The sequence below is a fragment of the Chlamydomonas reinhardtii genome, chromosome 3 (genome assembly GCF_000002595.2).
Source record: "Chlamydomonas reinhardtii strain CC-503 cw92 mt+ chromosome 3, whole genome shotgun sequence".
Classification (NCBI taxonomy): Eukaryota; Viridiplantae; Chlorophyta; class Chlorophyceae; order Chlamydomonadales; family Chlamydomonadaceae; genus Chlamydomonas; species Chlamydomonas reinhardtii.
Genome location: NC_057006.1, coordinates 2,656,411 through 2,674,579, shown reverse-complemented (window position 1 = coordinate 2,674,579; position 18,169 = coordinate 2,656,411). Strand labels below are relative to the sequence as shown.

Below are 18,169 nucleotides of genomic sequence, written 5' to 3'. Positions count from 1 at the left end.
ACAACTGCCGTCGTCAGCGTGAGGATACGCCCTACCAGCCCATCTACACCTTCAACGAGGACAGCAACACCCACTGCTGGACGGTACGTCGCGGGCGTATCGGCTCACCCAATCTTGTGCCTGCTATAGTATAACTAACTAAGTATAACTAACCTCCGGCATGGCTGTCAACGCCGTGGGTTGAGTTCGTTGACTGTAAGCGTGCTTCTTTATCGCCCATGACCACTTGTTGCTGTGCCCGGCGCCCTGTCACTCACCCAGTCTCCCTGCTGTCCTCAAAACCGCCACCCCAAACCTCCGCCCCCCCCCCAGCTCAAGCACCGCTACTGCGACCCCATTGTGGACTGCTGCCACATGGACTACGACCGCTTCACGATGCTTGTGATGCGTAAGTGGTCGCCGATGAATCTTGCTGAATCTTGCTGAATCGTGATGAATGTGTTTTTGAGGGGACACCTGAGCATGTACGGGTTGCGGAGTGAGTACAAGCTGACACCTGCCTCCTTCCTGTTCCCACCCACACAGCCGCCGAGTACGGCTGCTACACGTCGCTCTACAACTCCACCCTGAACCGCCTGGTACGTCCGGTACATACGGCACCACTGCCTTGGTAGTGCACGCATACGCCATCTGCCACACCTTGCCGCGTTGCCAATTTCACCGAAACCCTTTCTCCGGCCTTGCCTGTGTATACAGAGCGCCACCGGCGATGTGCTGAGCAGCTCGCCGCTGTGGCCTATCTGGAGCTGGAACGAGGTGTGGGACCCCAGCCTCCCCGACCAGACCTGGAACCAGCTCATCTACACCGGGCTGGGCGTGGACCAGTACAACGGCACCGGCACCCAGATCTGCTTCCAGCTGGGCTCACCCTGCACCTCCATCAGCGACCTGGTGCGTGTGTGTGTGTGTGTGTGTGTGTGTGTGTGTGTGTGTGTGCTCTCATTACTTGTGTTGCACCTGCCGGGTTGTCCAGGCGCATGCGATGCCGTGCTGCCGCCGGCAGCAGCTGAACAGTTGAAAAATGCTTGGTGGCATGTTTAAGTCAGACCTGGGGCACCGGCGCTGACGCTGTCGTATGGCTGTTTCTTTTCTTTCACGCACGCCGCAGTGCTGGAACGGCCGCTGCCTGTACGCCTACACCAATGAGCCGGGTGACGATGCGGGCACGGCTTGCTGCCCCTCACGCACCGTCAACCCCCTGAACAACCAAACGGTGCGCTGCGTTCCCGCGTCCCGATTGCGTCACGTCGGCGTGCTCGTGATGAAGATCATAGCATGTTATTGCTACTTCATTGGCACCGGCGAGAGAGCAAACACAGACAAGCTAGCCCTTGACCGGCCGTGCCCCGCCCGCTTCCATTCCACAGTGGACCCAGTCGCGCCGCCGCGCCGCCTCATACGACGCCGGCGCCCGCGGCGGCAGCCGTGACAGCAACAACGCCGGTTCGGGCATGACTCCCCAGCAGAAGTGGTGGGCCAGCAGCGCCGGTGTGGACTATGCCGAGCGCTACCGTCGCGAGGTGATGAGCCTGCCGGGCGCTGGCGAGGGAAGCATCGAGGACAACGTCGGCTCGTTCAGCGGCGGCCGCGGCAGCGCTGCTGACCTCAACGACAGCACCACCCGCGTCGGCACCAAGAAGCTGATTGGCGATGCCACGAAGCGGCGGCAGCTGCACGGCCTGGCCGGCTCAGCCGCCGGGAGCGAGCGGCAGGAGGCGCGGGCGTCTGGCTCGCGCCTGCGCCGCGGCATTTGGTAAACCGCGGTAGCGAACCACCCCTCTCCAACAGGGCTGTCATTGCGTCTGCAAATTTGCAAACATGAGAGCATACCATTGGAAGCCTGTACCTGGCGCGCAAGTGCCAGAGGCTCGCGCGGATGGGCGGATTGCGGGGAGATGTGCAGTGCTGCGCACCTCCCGCGCTGCGCCCGCCACCCAATTGGCCCAACGAGTCTATGTGCGTGTGTTCATGTTGATTGTCCAAGTATATCTCACTGCTTTCGTCATGCTGGAGTTACGGTCCATTGACCTGTGTGTCGTATTCTTTACTAGACGTCACTTGTGTGCGCATACGCGGGGACCCCCGCTGCCCATCCGGCACGGGGGCCGCCGCCGCACTTGCCTTATTGGGCGCCATGACTCGTGAAAAATGGGGTATGGATTGCTTTGTGCCGAGCTGACTAATACGTTAGGTTTGCTAGCACAGTCAAAGATAAATCAGGTGCAGCTAGTACACTGCAGTCCGTAGGTAGGCCGCGTTGGCATCGCACAGTGTACTTGTGTACACGCACATATGTATGGCAAGCGTTGTGTGGTCAGGAAACTCAGGAACAAGTATGCACCCGTCCGGCAAAAGACCCAGGGCGGTAAAAAAAAGTGGTAGGTTTGGATGGCAGCGGTTATGGCGCGTGAGAGAGCTGCGTCGGCAGCATCGCAGTAGAGGCCAAGCAGCGGCAGGTCTGGCATAAAAAACAGAGAAGTTAGTGGCGCAGTCTGCATAGTGTTGTGATCCCTGGTACGGAAGCTGCGGGTTAAGGGAGACGCTCGGATGACGTTAGGCTGTTATTTTAGGGCTATCCATTGCGCCCAGCACGTGTCGTACCGTGTCGGTCTAGGTAGAGCGGCAAGGTTGTGTGTGGCCAAGCGACTGACATTTGCAGTGACTCGTGTGTCTGGTGCCTGGACAACAGAATGCGCGTGCGCCCGGGCAGGCTGTATTGTTGCCGGGTGGCGTGTTGACCATTAGGAATGACTTGACGAGACATAAGGTGCCGGAGTCCATTTTACATCAGCACTGATTCTTCGCTTTTACTATGGTGTGGGTGTAGACGCTAAACGTAGACCTTCACTAGTCTCGTTGCGATTGATTCTTGCTAGGTCTCTTAGGTTGACCGGATGGGGGATCGCTTGCGCAACCGACACGTGTAACTTTACCCTGCACACCCGCCTTCCTTTGCGGGTCCCCTGCCAACAATCCTCCCTACGCACGGATTCATGAGAGCCCCCTGCTACCAGCAAAGCCGACGTCTGTACATACAACGGTAGACAAGCATACGGTATACACAGTCTGCGTCCAAAGAGTTGCAGTCTCGCACCAGCACGCAGGCAAGGTAACACAGCCTGCACGGAGCAGCCCGATGCGCCGCCCTTCAGCCCTTGCCTAGCCATGGGTCCGTGGCGGCAGCGGCCCCTACCGCACGCCGCCTGCTCGAGTCCTCACCCTTCCCGCTCATCCTCGTCCTCATCCTCCCCGTAGCCCTCCCCATAGTACAAGTCCACCAGCTCCTCCGCCCAGCCCTGCAGCTCCGGCACGCGGCAGCCCGACGTGCCGTACTGCACCGCCTCCAGCGCGTCGATGCCGTCCAGGCTCTCCACCAGTTGCGGCCCCCGCCGCAGCCCGCCCAGCACCAGCGACACGAAGCGCAGACCCGCGTGCACCGCGTCCGCGTCGGGGCTACGCAGCAGCGCCAGGAACGCCGCCACCACCCCTTGCTCATCCCCGCCCGGCCCGCCCCGCACCCCCAAGGAGCGCAGCGTGTCCACTGTGCCTGGCCCCGGCCCGCCACTGTCACCCCCGGCACCCCCGGCAACCCCGGCGCCGGCCCCCTGCACCAGTGACGCGATGGCTGCCGCAGCCTCCTTCCGGATGTCCAGCGCCGCGCCGCGCAGCAGCGCCACCAGTGCCGCCACAACCCCCGCCGCCGCCAGCGCGCCGCGCGCCGCGTCCGCCGCCACGCCGCCGGCGCGGCAGCTGCCCGCCGCCAGGCCCGCCGCCAGCGCCGCCCCGCCGCGCACCACGCCGCGGTGCCCCACCCGCCCCTCCAGGCACGCCACCAGCGCCTGCATACCGCTCGCGCCCACCACCTCCCCCGCCCCTGTCCCAGCTCCCGCTCCCGCTCCCGCTCCTGCTCCAACTCCTGACGCAGCCTCCTCACCAGCGCGCTCCCCCGCCGCCGCTCCTCCAGACCCACCCGCACCCGCACCCGCCCCCCCAGCCCCAGTGGCCGAGGCCGCGGCGAATGGCTCCAGCGGCCGCACCGCCTGCATCTCCGCGAGCAGCAGCAGCGCCGTGCCCGGCTCCGCGCCGATGTTGCTGAGCGCCATGAGCAGCGGCAGCAGGGCCTGGTGCAGCGGCTGCGCGGCCTCGGCGGCGGCGGGGTCGCTGCCGTCATCGCCGCCCTGGTTCAGCAGTGACTGCCGGAGATGAGGGCGAGGCGGGCGGGAGCAGGTCAGCAGGCAAGATTGGGGACAGGATGGGAAACCCTGGATTCGAAGGAAGGGGCCTCAGGGCGTGCTTCATACAGACGGTCTAAGACTCTCAGCAGAAAGGATTTGCAACGACGACCGCGGCCGACGCCATAGCAAGGGCAATATGGCATGGGCAAGGCCTGAGGCACCGCAGCCGCCCCTGCACTCCCCGTCTCCCCGTGTGCACTCACAGCCTGGCGCACACATCGCATGGTGGCCAGCAGCAGCCCCGGCAGCAGCCCGCCACCACCCGCCATTGCCGCGGCCGCTTCCGCGCCGCCGCCGGCACTGCAGAACGCCGCCAGCCACGCCGCCTCCCGCAGCAGCGGCAGGTGCGGCGAGGGAGACAGCAGCAGCCGCCGCCACCCGGCGCAGAGCCCCGGCTGTGACACCAGCAAGGCCGCCTGGCGCACGTGAAGCAGAGAAGGAAAGGCGACAGTATACGGCATTCATGTGGACCGCGGTGTCGTGGCAATGGCCGCACCTGAGCCGTGTCACGTGGCCCCGAACCCTCCATCCACACGAGGTCGCACTCGACTTCATCCTTCCGGCTTTCAAAGTCAGCGTCAGTGCCACGTTCTTGCCAAACCCAAACCCACACGTGTAGTCGTGGCCCCAAGGTACACCCCCGGCACCCACCTCCTTCTGCCGCCCGCGCACCATCATGCCGAGCGCCCACACTCCCGTGCAGCAGCACCGCACCAGCGGCGGCTCTGCGGGCAGGTCCGCCGCCGCCTCCGCCGCCGCCGCCCCACCCTCCGCCTCCATGGCATCTCCAGCCACCAACGGCGTCCCTTGCGCCCCAGCTGCGGCCGTCGCCGTCGCCGTGGCCGCTGCCAGTCGCGCAAACGAGGATGCCGGCAGCGCCGCCGCCGGCTCGAAGGTCGCCAGCAGCAGCTGCAGCAACGGCTCGGCGGCACCCGCCGCCAGCATTGCGCCCTGGAGCTCCGGGTTCCAGGCTGAGGGGCCGTTCAGCGTGTGGGCAGGGGTGTGGGCAGGTGTTGCAGGCAGGGGTTCATCGCAAATAGACCTATGCAAGCCCCAAGGTGCTGGCAACGGGAAGGGCACTCCCTCCTCCTCCCTGCTCCCGCCCTACCCGCCACGGAGCCCAGCACCGCCGCCAGTTGGTCTGCAGCCAACAGCTCCTCCCCGCAGCCGCCGCCGCCGCCGCCGCCGCCGCCGCCGACCGCAGCTGCTGCCGCCTGCCCCGCCGCCCCGCCTGGTGAAGTGGGCGTGCTGCAGCCCGCCGCAGCCCCTGACCCAGCGCTCATGGCCGTCAGAACCGTGCCCACAGCCGCCGTGAGGCGACTGACGAGCACGGGTGCTACAGCCCCTACAGCTTTGGCCGCTTCGGGCCCCGAGCTAGCAAGCAGCTCCAGCGACCAGGCGGCGCGGCGGGCGGTGTCAGGCGGCAGTAGCGCCGGCCCCTGCTGCAGTAGCGCGCCCAGGGTCGTCACCGCACCGCCCGCTATTGCCGCGTCAGCGGGCTGGTAGCTGCCTGCGGCGGGGTAAAGACGGCGGCGTTTGACTTGCAGCCAGCGGCATCTCCGCACCTGCAGCTTCGGCGATTGGGCTCTGCAGGTGCCTACGGCTACGCGCCCTGTCCTCAACGCCCCGGCTACCGCCAAAGCGCCCAAACATCCTACTAGGGCCCAAACCTGTGCGCCAAGCCCCACCAGTGGACAACAGCGCTGCCAGTTGCCGCAGCGCCGCCTGCCACTCCTCCGCCGGCGCCGCCGCCCAGCGCCCCAGCGCCGCCGTCACCACCTTGACCCGTTCCGTCAGCACGTCCGGACCCAGCGCCGCCAGTGCCGCCGCGTCCACCTGCCAGCCGCCGCCGCCGCCGCCGCTGCCGGACACGCCGCCGCCGGACAGCTCCGCCAGCAGCCGCCGGCTGCGCAGCGCCACATCGCGCTGGCGGCTGGACTGCTCCTGAACCTGCCGGTAGAGGTGATGAGCGGTGGTGGCGCAGAGGGAGGGGGTGTAGGTTTTGGTGGTGGCGATGTACAGAAATTGGGAGCTTTCCGGGGTTCCAATGGTGTGCTAGGGCCCAGGCGTTGGGCAGGAGGAAGCGTGGCAGCAGAGGCCCCTATGTGCGGCAAGACCCTGGTGCCCTGCCCCAGCCTCTCCGCGGGCTGCCAGGCGGTTGAGCACCAGCTTGCAGCCATCAGTTCCCTTGTGTACCTGTGCTCGCCGGCGCCCAGTAGCAGCTGCCTCGTTGAGGTGGCTGCGCGCCTTGGGGTCGACCCGCCTGTAGCCGAGACGAGGGCGAGGGTGTTGCAACCTTCTTTAGTCAAGCCAATATGTCAGTTCCCAGATCTACTTCCTCATGGTGTACTCGTTATCCTTAGCGCCAGTAGCCCGCGCACGCTGCCGCACCTGCTGCTCATTTCCTCAAGCCCGCCTTATTCACCACCGCGCTTCCATCGCAGTATACCTATGCTATAAAGAAGACTTGACAGAAATATTGATGGCAGCGGGAAGAGTAGGAAACAAGGAAACCTAATCGTGTCGCCCATGCAACTTGGTGCAAAGGCTATTGCCAACACACAAATATTATAGGCATTCTTGTTCGTCACACACAAACATCGCGCCTTGCGTTGCACCGATACGGCCGCTGCCTGACCATCTCGGCGGGAAGCCTGTCGACGGGTGAAACAGGTGTTGCCTGGAAATTCAGCTGCGCGTTGTCGGTGCTGGCAGTATGGTATCTGGTGGGCTGGCAAGAATATGATCAGCGCCTCGTCTACCCCGCCCTACCCCGCATGTCAACCGCTCACGACTTCTGGGCAGCGGGAGGGGAGGCGATTAGCGGGAACCAGGCGAGGGCGGGAACAGCAGTTGTGTCAGGTTCACTGATGAAAGCGTGACCTGCGCGACCAGTCTGGTTACCCCTGCGGACCCTACGTGGGGTGCACACAGCTCCGAGGCGGGGGCCAGGCTGGGCCAGGCGGAGGCAACGGCTGCTACGGCTGCAGGGATCGGCAAAGACTCGTCACAGCTACCGCTGCGGCCGGAACTACGTCTTCCTCCCGAACTTCTCTATGTCTCATTTGAGTCTGGTGCATGAAGGGGTGTACCAAATTGCCGAAATCCGCCAGAATGGGCTCCCGCCGAAACCCAGCGGAGTGGCGGACCCCCCGGGACGACAACCGACTCCTGAACTTTGGCGGCCCATAAGGCCAGAAGTTCCTCACCAGACCACCCCAGAAAAGCTAAAAATACCGTAATTGCGGAGCCCCCCAAACGCTAGAAATAGGCATTTTGGGCCCCTGGATGCCGTGCGCGAGAACGTGGTTAGGGCCCTTCTAGCCGGCCTACCCCATGGGTGTGTGTGTGATGGGACAGGGTTCAAGGCAGGTTGGCGAGGTCCCGTAGGGTGCAGCTGGTGCCCATACCCTCAAGCAGACGGCAGACAGGTTGCAGTGGCAGAGCAGAAGTGCATGGCTGGTCGAACGCCGGCGTTACTGTACCGACAAGTTGCTGGCTGGCTGGAAGTTTGCTGATGCGCATTCCTCACGCTCCGGGCGCCCGGCCAGGCGATAGCACCACACAGACACACCGCAACGCCACACTCGCGATGTAGAGCCGCAGCGCACCTGCAGGAAGATGACCGCAGGGCCTACCCCTGGGAATGGAAGGCTGGACGATGCAAGCCCTGCCGTAATGCTCTCCTAAAGCTCTGTAATTCTGAGCATGGGGTAAGATCCTGAGCTTTCTAACCCCCTGGCAGCAGAACCCAACAACTGTGGCCGAAGGCGAACCCAATCCAGCAGTCCTCAGTGCAGACAGGAAACTTCTTACTGATGAGCGCTAGGTCCAGGTAGAACCGTAGAGTGCTTACAACGGTAGCGTGCCTGACAGCCCTGTATGTGCGCAGGGGTAGCCTGCCATCCCTACGCCTGCCTGCTATGCGCCTTGCTGCAGGGCTTGCATCTTCCAGGGGCAGGCCGCCGCCGCTGGCGACAAAGACCCTAACCACGTTCTCACCCAAGGCATGCAGGGGCCCAAAACTGCCCAGTTTTTATACGTTTGGGGGGCTCCGTCCCTCAACCCCCCCCCGGAAAGGGGTGGTTGGCGAGATTCAGGGACCGTATGCAGCCCCACGCGGCAAGAATGCACCCTGGAGAATGCCCAATCTTTCTCGCCCGAGTCAAGGCCCGAGGGCCTACATTTTGGGCAATTTCTTGCCGCTCCCCGACGATGCAAGCCCTGGCTTGCTGCCTCTGAAGCATGATCATTGCCCGTGTTTGGGGGTTAGGCTTGGGGTTAGGGTCCACATGCTCGACACCCAGCTCACCACAGCCGCCATACGTGGCTCTCGCTCCAAATAAACCCCCGAGCAGTAGTGCCGCATCTTCACACCCTCCCCAAACTCATCTTCGTCGAGCCGCAGCTGATTCCTATACTCACACAACGACGCGAACCCATCAGCACGCCACTGGCGGACTAACAGAAGGCAGACTACAGATCTTTACCACGGTCAAAGTCTTGATGCGACCGCCCTGCCTCCGGCTCCCATCCTTGGCGTGAGTGGTGCTCACACGCCCGTGGTAGTCCCAGGTGCCTGAGGCCGCGCGCATGTCCGACATGGTAGCCCCTGAAGGCGGGCGGGTGGGTTGGGGTGTGCGATGGGACAGGGTAAAGGCAGGCGGATGGCTGCCTTACGTGACGCAATGACTTAAAGCAGCAGACAGATCAGCATAATAACGCAACAGGCTTTAAAGACAACATGGGCGGCAGAGCGCACCGAGGCCGCAGCACTCGCCTTAATTGGACGCGCGGCTCCGGGCGGGCGGGGGGACGGGCTTGGCGGGCAAAACGAAGTGGGGCCCACGCTCCCGCATATGGTCGACGGTCTGGAGCCCCACTCGTTCCATCCCGGACTTGAGTATCAGACATCCAGCGACCATGAAACCACCCATGATTGCTGCCGATAGTGCCTCCATTCTGCAGGATGAGATGCGGTAAGTAAAGGTAAAGCGCAGGCGCGCAGCGCATCTGCATCCAGCAGCCGCGAGCCTGAACTACTAATTATGGCTGCCTCTCCCAGAAAAGCTGTTCTGATTGCATAGCTTCTCACCGTGCAGGGCTTCCAGACGGCTGAGGGAGAGGCTTAGGCGCAAATGGCAGGGGAAGCCTCCACCTACAAAGCTATAGCGCTATGTTGAATTTGAGAAGAAGCGGTTGCACTGAGGGCTAGGAGGAAAGAGCATTGTCTCTGCAGAGGCGTTTGACTTGTGTTCGCTCCTCGCCGGGTTCCGCTACCACAGGGCATGGGGTAACTTCGGACATGGGACACACACCCGTACTGGCGGGGATTGGGGAAAGCAGGAACTTGTTGCAGTGCGGCACTTTCTACTCTTTCCTCTGCAGTAGCAAAGATGGGTCAGCCGCGGATTTACGAAGTGCATCTTTTGTCGCCACAATGGGGTAGCTTTGGCAGCTGAGTCACTATGTCTCTCCCGTTGGTTGCCCGCCGGGGTACTACTAGAATCACGCGTGTCCCTCAGGTTTCCCGTCGGGCTCGGTGCACGTGCACCAACAATGGTGCACGGCCATGTCCATGTCCACGTCCTAGACATCCAACTCACGCATCCTAGCGCGACTCAAGCTGCCGAGCCATCTACGTTAGCACCTGCAACGGCCACGTCCCCCCATCAGTAGACAGGCGCGTCCTTACGGGTGACGAAGGCCTGAGTCACTATGGGCCGAACTGCCGACCGCACACCGCAGGGCAACAACTAGTCCCCTATTGCTCTATCCATAAAATACTCGGCAACATGTATCTTCAATTTGACGGCTCAACTGCCCTAACACCTACTAATACCATATCGACCTCACGGCCCCCCGCCCCCCCTCCCCCCGCCCCCCCGCCCCTCGGTTCTCTTCAATGTGTAGTGCTTCGGAGAATACGTTGTGCAGGGGGGGAACAGCAGGGGCTGTGGGGTGTGGTTCAACTTGGCTGCGTTGCATGCATGGCTGCGCCGCATTTACAACGTGTGTCAACCACTCTTAGGGACGATTCGCGGGAACGAACAGTGTCAAGGTCAGGTTCAATGTTGGCAGCACTTATCAAAGCGTGACCTGTGCGATAAGTCTGGTTACCTCCGCGGATCATACGTGGGGTACACGCAGTTTGGAGGTGAGAGCCAGGCTGCAGGGATGGCTGGCAAAGGCTCGTCACGGCTCCCGCTGTGGCCAGAACTACGTCTCCCTCCCGACATTCCCTATGCCTTATTTGGGTCTGATGCGTGTAAGGAGTGTACCAATGTGCCGGGGAATCCAGGAGCGCCCCTGGGCGAACCTTACGTCTAAACTGGGCGCTCCACGCTGCAGCACAGGCATACTCGGATCGGCAACCCTCACGGTTGCAGAAGGTAAATCCTGGGCTCCCACTTTGCCCAGAATTTATCAGAGTTGTAACACTGCAAACATTTGACACTATTTAACAAATTTGCGTGCGTGCTTGGGCATATCAACTCGGCGGGAACCCACGAAACAAGCCTTGTTCCTTGCGCTCGACAATTAGAATCAAGCAAAATGATGTGCAAAAATCAGTAGATACGAGTTGGAATAGCCAAGCGGCTCGAAAGCACAGGAAATGTCAGAGCTCGGGCGCAGGGCTCGCGAGCTGCTGAAGGAGCTAAAAAGCTACGGCACCGGGACCCTCTCCCCATACAATGTAGGTATTTGTGCATTTTTGGCACTTGGTGCAGGTGTAGCTGTCGCAGCTTTGCACTTGACAGCTGAACTCAACGCGCCCGCTAAACGACACGGCACAGGAGGAGCTAGTACGTCTAATATTTAGCGAAATAGATGAACATAATTCTCAGACCGAGGCCATTGTCAGGTGCGGTCGCGCAAAGCGGGGGCAGGGCTCCAAGGCACGGCGAGGCACAGGCCGGGCTCCCTGTGCCGGGCTCCTTCGCCTTGCTTGCCTAGCTTTCCCCGTGCGAAACCGGCTCATGCTTCTTCCTCCACTCTTTGCAGCGAGTTGCGGCGGAAGCAAGCCGAGGCCGAGGCCGGGGCGGCGGGCGCGACTCCGCAGCAGGAGGTGGACGAGCTGACCGCCACCACCATGTGCCTTCATTACGAGTGCATCAAGCGCAACAAGCGCCTGCTGCTCATCTATATGTGAGAGGCATGCAGTTATTCACAAGCGCAGTGGGCCCCTGCTAGATGTGTGAAAGCAGATGCCGCTCACCGACGCCGCGCACAATGCGGTTTGAGCGGCTTCACACCTACGTGCCCTGCTGATGAAGCTCCTGCGGCTCTGCAGGAACGAGCGCATGCAGCGGCTGAAGGAGATGCGCTGGACGCTGCGTGCGCTGCCGGAGGCACAGAAGGCGCGCTGCTGCCAAAGCGAGATCCAGGTGTGGGGCAGGGGCAGGAGAAAGCTTCAGAAGCGCGGGGAGGGTGCGAGGGTCCCAGGGGGCGGGGTACGCATAAGGGTCGGCTGGGCTGGCTGGCAGCACCAGGGGAGACACTTCCCCTGGGTGGCACTGAGGTGGGCGAGAGGGGAAGTGCAATCTTGCAGATGCGATACGCAGGGACTGCGGGCAAGCACTGGGCTGAGGGGCTGAAGCCGCACAAACTATTGCTTCCGTAACAACCCTTCTCGTCCCTTGTCTGCGCCCCTGCCCCCCCCCCCAATCGCCCCTTCCACCACCCCATCCATCGTGCAGTTCTACAACGAGTACTCGCGGGCGCTGCAGACCTACATGAGCAAGTCGGAGGGCGTGGGCATGGACCTCACACTGGTGAGGGAGCTGTGTTGCCGGCCCTGTGCTGCAGGCAGTGAGCGAGCGGACGTGCGAGCGGGCCAGCCAGCGATATGGGCCTCGGGGCTTTCAGGATTGGCAGTCAGTAATGGGATGGGGGCTATCTGTTTGGGCAGCGCTGGTAGCGCGTATGCCACAAGAAACGGGGCGAGAGCAAGTCGCGCGTCGCGCCTCCCCAACCTCATGCCATGCGGAGCGCTCATCCGTTGCGTATGCCCACGCAGAACTCAGACGCCCAACCCAACCCACATCAAACCTTTCCCCTTGCGCTTTCCTAACCTCGCCCAACTCACAGGACACGCGGCCGCCCAAGGACACGTTCGTCAACGTGCGCGGGCTCAAGGACTCGGGCGAGGTGATCCTGAGCTACGGCCGCGCCACCGTGCTGGTGGGCACCACCATCAGCCTGCCTGCGGAGGAGGCGGAGCCGCTGCTGCGCGACGGAACCGTGGAGATGGTGGACTGGGACGACGGCTTCGGACGCAACTGCAGCTAGAGCGCGCAGGCGGCAGCGGCTGGGGGAGAGGGGCACCGGGAAGGTAGCACGGAGCCATGGAGGCTTTCGCAGCGGCAGGGAGAGGAGCCGGGGATCACGAGAGGAGGGGGAGGCTACGCCGCAACTGCCGCCATCGCAGTGGCGGCGGCAGGGGAGCTGGCACAGTGGCAAGCGGCCAGGCTTCAGGAGGCCAGAGGCGGCGCAGTTGGGACGGAAACGGCGGCGTGGAGGCGGCTAGCTTTATGGAGGCTTGGACGTGGCCGCAGCCTCAGCGGTTGGAGCAGGCAGCGGAGACAAAGCCTGGGGTGAAACGGAAGGTTACTTAGAGGCGCATGGGTAATTGCCGTGAGCCGCGTGTGTGGCTGGCTGGCGCCTGTTCGCACAAGGCGGCCGCAAGGAAGGGCTGTGCGGAGGGAAATGCATGGGTGGCTGAAGGCGCAAGTGTTGCTCTTCACCATTAGGGCCATGTCACCGTATGCTGCATGAGGCAGGCAGCGCAGTGGGGGCTGAACCTGGGTGGCTATTATCAGGCCTCACCCCTTGCGTCACCCCGCTTGCCGAGGGTCGTATGCTACGTGAGGCAGGTGGTGGCTTGCAGTGGGTGATTGTGACATGGTGTGCAAATGGCCTGATGGCCAGATGGCAACATTCATTTGGAATTTATCTCACGTCACATTGCTTCGAAGCAATCGCTGCAAAATCGCACATTTGAGAGACCAGGATGACCAAAGAGAAGCTTGGGAGCAGACGTTCCAGAACCAGACCACGCCATTCGCTTCGGCCAGGGGTTCGTCGCTTTCGACACTTCTAAGTTCATCACTTCGCGTCTTCGCGTCTTCGCCTAGATCACACTCCATGAGTCCAGGTCAACGCCTCCAGACCCAGGAACTCGTCTTGCAACAAGCTGCAATTGTGCAAAACTGCAAATGGGCCATGCCGGCAGCTGGCCTGCACTCCACGCCTGCACCCAGCCGCCACATTCCCATGGAGCCTTCACTCAGGTGCACGCCGCGCCCCCTCTCGCATTGCACCCGGATTGCATCCTCCAGGCTCCTGCCACTCCTCAACGTCATGCATGCAATCATCTAATACCCCTGTACCCTACACGCACTCTCATCGCCACGTGATGTCATCGTTCTCCGCTGCTGCCACCGCCGCCGCCCCCTACCCGCTCCCTCTATTGCATTGGTTTTGGTTTAGTTTGGGCTGGTATCTACAATCCCCCCTCCAGCTCTGCCAGCTCCCGGGCCACGAGCCGTCTCAGCCGCTCCTTCTCGGCCGCGCTGGCGAACGTGTACTCCACCGCCTGGCGCGCCAGCTCGTGCAGGGCAGACACTGAGGAGGGCATGGCGCACGGGGCACGGGGTGCGGGGCACGGGGTGCGGGGCACGCTTGGAGGCACGGGGACTCACGGGGTGTGGGGGACCAGGCATTGAGAGCGAGCGGGCGGCTGCTTGACCCCTAGGCAGGCAGCAGCAGCGCGGCCCACTCCTTGCGCCCAATCCGTGGCTCCCTGCGGCCCTCCAGCTCCCTTGCAAGCGCCTTACTCCGCCCTAAACACGCATGTCCTCAGTGTCGACCCCTGTTCCCCTTGTGAGTTCCTAATGCGTTTCCACACAACCTCACCTGGCAGCTTGAAGGCGGCGGCGGCGATGGCATACTCACGCGACAGCGTCGTTCCGAACACCCCCGAGTCATCCTGCATGCAGCCAGGCAACATGTGTGTGCACTCGTGTTTCGTACTCGTCCTCGCAAACTCCGGCACGAGGCCCGTTCTGGCACCCGCCCCATTGCATCTTCCTGGCCCATCCGCTCCCAGCCCAGCAGCCACACACCGGTAGCGCCGAGGCGCATCCCAACGGTCCACCTGCGCCCCATTCCCTCTTCCCTCCCTCCCCCCTCTGTCGGGCACGTGGTGCCCCCGCCCTCTGTCCCCCACCGTGCACAGCACCACGGGGTGGCCTGCCGCGTAGAGCTCCGCGAAGTGGTGCTCGGGGTAGGAGGGCACGGACTGCGTCAGCACGTTGCTGGTCAGGCACAGCTCCAGCGGGATGGCGGAGGACTGCGCCCCGGCAGGGAGGTGCAGGCGGCATGGAGACGACCAGGGGTCAACAGGGGGTCGGGGGGGGGCGCTTCAACGGGTCGTGTGACAGCGTGGTGCAGGCCGCGAGCGACGATGGGTTAGGTGCTTAGTACGGTGGAGGGGGCCTAGGCGGCCTGGCAGCAGTGACGGCGCTCGGCCCCACCACGGAAGCCCAGGATCGCGTCTCAACCCTAACACCCCGCCGCCTGCAATCACATCCCGGCCGCAGCCCACGTCTGACTCCGCTCCCCTCCAGCACACCCTCCAGGCTATACACGCGCACACACACACACACACACACACACACACACACACACACACACACACACACACACACACACACACACACACACACACACACACACACACATAGCTTGCTTGCTGCACGCCGCCCTCTTCTACCGCTGCCATTTTCACATGTCCGTGACATTTCTGTGCTGCCGCCCAATGCCTTTCCATTCCCACGCTTATAGGTGAGAATGGATGTGGAGTCGTCGAGACTTAGGGGGAGTTGTGCCCGGTAAACGTTGTTAGCGCGTCGCCGACGCGGAGCATGGCAGCGCATGCGGGTGCACCTCGGAGACGAGGCTGAATGCCAAACGCCCGGGTAGGGGGTTCCAGGCAACATACGCGGGTAAGTATACTCAAGGTGACAACTGGGGCAACATCGCCCAACGCGGAGCTCGGTAACCGGCGTAGGTATTGGTCCGTACTGCGCACGCGTGTTCGGCGGCTTTGTTCCGTTTGTTTTGTGTTTAACACACACACACACACACACACACACACACACACACACACACACACACACACACACACACACACACACACACACACACACACACACACACACACACACACACGCACACAGGTGCATCGCGGGGTCAGGCCGAATGGTCGCCCGTGGGGTTCCAGGCTTATCGCGGGTAAGTATGACTACCTGGGTCACGGCAACCACGCGACGCTCGGTAAATTGGTAGGTATCGGTAAGTAACTCCGTCGCGTCATTGGGCGGGCTTTCGTTTCGGTTTTAACACACGCACACACACGCAGCCGTGCCTCTACACCCCACCCACGCACCTTGAGCTGCGCCGCCAGCTCCGCATCCAGGCAGCAGCAGTGCCCCAGCCGTTCCGGCCGCCACGCCAGCATGGCCGCCACCTCCTGCGGCGCCACCACCTCCCCCGCGTGCAGCGTCACGCGCAGGCCCGCAGCCCGCGCGGCGCCCAGCGCGCCCTCCCACTGGCTCCAGGCGCCCACGTAAGGGTTTCCAGACAGGTCCACGCCCACCACCCCGCGGGACTGCAGGCGCGCCGCCAGCTGCACCTGCACGTGCCAGGCATACCGGTGTGCGTGTGCTCAAACACATTATGGAATGGAGGCGTGGGAGCGGCCTGGGCTGGGAAGGATGCATGGAGCTGTGTCGCAGCAGCTCCCGCGCAATGCCGCAGCACTCGAGTGGCTAGCTGCCCTGGCCCCACGCAGGGCTCCACGCCACAACACACACGTGCTCATCTCACCGTCTCCAGTGCCGCGGCGGCGTCCTCCCTGCGGTCGATGCTCAGAAGCAGTTTTACAGTGATGACGTCCTCTCCTGGCCCTGATTCTGCCATAGTCCCTGGCCCTTTTGCCCCTGCTCCTGCAGCTGCTGCCGCACTTGTCCCGCTGCTGACCGACGCAGCCACGTCAACCCCCGCAGCCGAGGCGTGTGACGGCGCGGCCCGCGGCGACAGCACGACTCCCTCCGAGGCCGCAACCATCTGGGCATGCGAGGGGCTAGCCACCTCGCCCGCACCTTGCCCTCCTGCTCCAGCCCCCGCTCCAGCCTGGCGCCCCGGCTCCGCCGATGCGGTTGAGCCCGCTGCCGCGGGTGACAGCGCCACGGCTGCTGCAGCGGGCGCGTCCGCAGGCAGCAGCTGCTGCTGCGAGGCCGCGCGCGGTGGCGCGGCGCGCAGCTGCGCCAGGGCGGCGTCTATGCCGTCCAGTACCGCCTGCGTGTACGACTCCTTGGTCATGCCGTACTCGGGACGAGCCTGCACAGGACACAAGGCACACGGCGCATGGCAGCCATGATTGTAACCAATGCATTCTGCCATGACCGCCACACCACCATCAGTGGACTGGACATTCGTGTGCACGGGCATCGGCCCACACCATATGTCCATCCCCAATGTGATAGCGCATGTACGCCTGCAGCTGATCTCCTTTCCTTCAAGCATACTGCAGCGGAACCAACAGTCCGAAGCAGTTGAGTAGGTCCCTTGAAAGCAAAATACTCGCACCACAAGGGAACGAAGAAACCTATGCGCTGCTGTCAGCGCATTGACTGGTAGTGAACACACCCATACCAGCAGACAAGCAAAACAGAATCAACACGCTCCAGCCAGGCCCCCGGTGCGGCGCCTGCTAGTGGGCCTCTTCAGCTCTTGCCTTGGGTGTGGTCCGCAGCTCCAGATACACGACACGGTCCGCCGCGAAGTCGCGCACCACCTCGGCGGCGATGCGGCTGATGGCTGCGTGCGTGGTGGTGACGGCGTGTATGACGTCGAACAGCCGGAAACAGTCGCGCAGGGAGCGCTCGCCACCCACTGCAAGGGTGAATGGAAGAGGGAATGCAAGGCTTCCGGTATCGCAGCACACAAAGGTGCTGCCGTCAGCGGGCATCTGACAACCTCTGAGCCCCTCCGCTCCACGGCTCCGCCGCCCCAGCGCCCCACCTGTGATGTCTGCGAGCTCCTGCTCCGTGACTGGCAGCGCCTCGCCCGCCCGGGAGCGCTCATCCAGGATGTCCCTGCCGTACATCGGAACACAGAGGCGGTGTCCCGGCGAAGAAACAGCTGCCGAGAGATTTGCGTGTTGGGTGCTCTTTGACGACCCCCATCCATGACACACCCGCACAAACCACGCGCACGCCGACGTGCCATTGTTACTGATCCCCCTGTGCTGGCTTCGCACGCACACAGGGCCCTCCACTGCCTCGGTTTGGCCTTTCCTGTCCCGCCTACTCCCTACCTCTTCCTACCGTCCGCTCAAGGTGTTGCGTGCGCGCACGGCTTGCCCCCACAGCTTACCCACACGGCTTGCCCCCGCGTTATCGCACTATGCCTCATCGTGCCACCTCACTTGATTGTCTGCGGCCGCACGCTGCCATTTAAGTGCGCGTGCAGTTCGATTTTGGGCAGCCTTTGACACGCCCGGAGCAGCTCGGGTGTGTATAATGAGTGTGACAGGTCTCCATCATTATCAGGCTTGCCCATGTTTACGCTTTGGTTCTCGCAGCTGCACTCGCGTGCACCCAGCGCGCCTGTTCCCTGGAGCGAGCGCATTCATAAGAAGAAATACATAAGTTATATAGGTTTCAAAGCTGATACCGAGCTAAAAAAACGGACGACAGTCGCAGGCTCGGCTCGCACCGCCTTGCAGGACCCGCCCGCGGTCAGAACGCCCACTCCCCCGCCCTCCCCCAGCGCCCCCGCCCTATGCAGGCGTTCACAACGCACATTTGCAGCATCATGCACATCACCACAAACGGGGAAAGCGGGATTGGGACTCCGCGTACGGC

General features: G+C 62.9%; 5 protein-coding genes across 5 annotated transcripts; 2 read left to right on the top strand and 3 right to left on the bottom strand.

Annotated features, from left to right (window-relative positions):
- Window positions 1–17: 17 nt before the first annotated feature.
- CHLRE_03g1611502v5 (uncharacterized protein) lies at window positions 18–2,939 on the top strand (the record flags this gene model as incomplete). Its single annotated transcript, XM_001697365.2, has 6 exons — window positions 18–83; window positions 313–388; window positions 526–578; window positions 697–891; window positions 1,109–1,213; window positions 1,368–2,939. Coding segments are annotated over 6 exons (885 nt in total), but the record flags the coding sequence as incomplete, so codon positions are not given.
- A 1-nt stretch (window position 2,940) lies between these two features.
- CHLRE_03g161100v5 (uncharacterized protein) lies at window positions 2,941–6,942 on the bottom strand. The gene is made up of 7 exons (XM_043060699.1): window positions 6,627–6,942; window positions 6,432–6,498; window positions 5,924–6,185; window positions 5,344–5,745; window positions 4,887–5,206; window positions 4,439–4,651; window positions 2,941–4,193 (listed from the first exon to the last, which is right to left on the bottom strand). The coding sequence occupies exons 1-7, from the start codon at window positions 6,635–6,637 to the stop codon at window positions 3,216–3,218; spliced, it is 2,253 nt and encodes a 750-aa protein (XP_042925828.1). The 5' UTR covers window positions 6,638–6,942; the 3' UTR covers window positions 2,941–3,215.
- A 1,133-nt stretch (window positions 6,943–8,075) lies between these two features.
- Window positions 8,076–9,469, bottom strand: CHLRE_03g161081v5 (uncharacterized protein). Its single transcript, XM_001697438.2, has 3 exons — window positions 9,331–9,469; window positions 9,016–9,197; window positions 8,076–8,847 (listed from the first exon to the last, which is right to left on the bottom strand). Exons 2-3 carry the CDS (start codon window positions 9,147–9,149, stop codon window positions 8,712–8,714), a joined length of 270 nt encoding a protein of 89 aa, XP_001697490.1. The 5' UTR covers window positions 9,150–9,197; window positions 9,331–9,469; the 3' UTR covers window positions 8,076–8,711.
- Window positions 9,470–10,632: 1,163 nt separating this feature from the next.
- Window positions 10,633–13,348, top strand: CHLRE_03g161050v5 (uncharacterized protein). The gene is made up of 6 exons (XM_001697366.2): window positions 10,633–10,932; window positions 11,033–11,100; window positions 11,241–11,384; window positions 11,530–11,623; window positions 11,936–12,010; window positions 12,327–13,348. The coding sequence occupies exons 1-6, from the start codon at window positions 10,852–10,854 to the stop codon at window positions 12,525–12,527; spliced, it is 663 nt and encodes a 220-aa protein (XP_001697418.1). The 5' UTR covers window positions 10,633–10,851; the 3' UTR covers window positions 12,528–13,348.
- Window positions 13,349–13,350: 2 nt separating this feature from the next.
- Window positions 13,351–17,962, bottom strand: CHLRE_03g161000v5 (uncharacterized protein). The gene is made up of 8 exons (XM_043060698.1): window positions 17,731–17,962; window positions 17,325–17,398; window positions 17,038–17,195; window positions 16,128–16,640; window positions 15,688–15,933; window positions 14,467–14,589; window positions 14,154–14,226; window positions 13,351–13,862 (listed from the first exon to the last, which is right to left on the bottom strand). The coding sequence occupies exons 1-8, from the start codon at window positions 17,862–17,864 to the stop codon at window positions 13,741–13,743; spliced, it is 1,443 nt and encodes a 480-aa protein (XP_042925827.1). The 5' UTR covers window positions 17,865–17,962; the 3' UTR covers window positions 13,351–13,740.
- Between the last annotated feature and the right edge of the window lie 207 nt (window positions 17,963–18,169).

Bases quoted from the DNA above. Each gene is read 5' to 3' on its own strand.
- CHLRE_03g161100v5 (XM_043060699.1), bottom strand. The intron at 4,652-4,886 runs GTGGGTGCCGGG...CACGTGCGCCAG, and splicing joins TGCGCGGGCGGCAGAAGGAG to GCGGCCTTGCTGGTGTCACA. The intron at 4,194-4,438 runs GTGAGTGCACAC...CATCTCCGGCAG, and splicing joins TGCGATGTGTGCGCCAGGCT to TCACTGCTGAACCAGGGCGG.
- CHLRE_03g161081v5 (XM_001697438.2), bottom strand. From the start codon at position 9,149: ATGTCTGATACTCAAGTCCGGGATGGAACGAGTGGGGCTCCAGACCGT. The intron at 8,848-9,015 runs GCGAGTGCTGCG...GCCCGCCTTCAG, and splicing joins GAGCCGCGCGTCCAATTAAG to GGGCTACCATGTCGGACATG.
- CHLRE_03g161050v5 (XM_001697366.2), top strand. From the start codon at position 10,852: ATGTCAGAGCTCGGGCGCAGGGCTCGCGAGCTGCTGAAGGAGCTAAAA. The intron at 11,101-11,240 runs GTGCGGTCGCGC...CACTCTTTGCAG, and splicing joins CAGACCGAGGCCATTGTCAG to CGAGTTGCGGCGGAAGCAAG. The intron at 11,624-11,935 runs GTGTGGGGCAGG...TCCATCGTGCAG, and splicing joins GCTGCCAAAGCGAGATCCAG to TTCTACAACGAGTACTCGCG.
- CHLRE_03g161000v5 (XM_043060698.1), bottom strand. From the start codon at position 17,864: ATGGGCAAGCCTGATAATGATGGAGACCTGTCACACTCATTATACACA. The intron at 17,196-17,324 runs GTGGGGCGCTGG...TCACCCTTGCAG, and splicing joins GGAGCTCGCAGACATCACAG to TGGGTGGCGAGCGCTCCCTG. The intron at 16,641-17,037 runs GCAAGAGCTGAA...TGTCCTGTGCAG, and splicing joins AGCTGCGGACCACACCCAAG to GCTCGTCCCGAGTACGGCAT.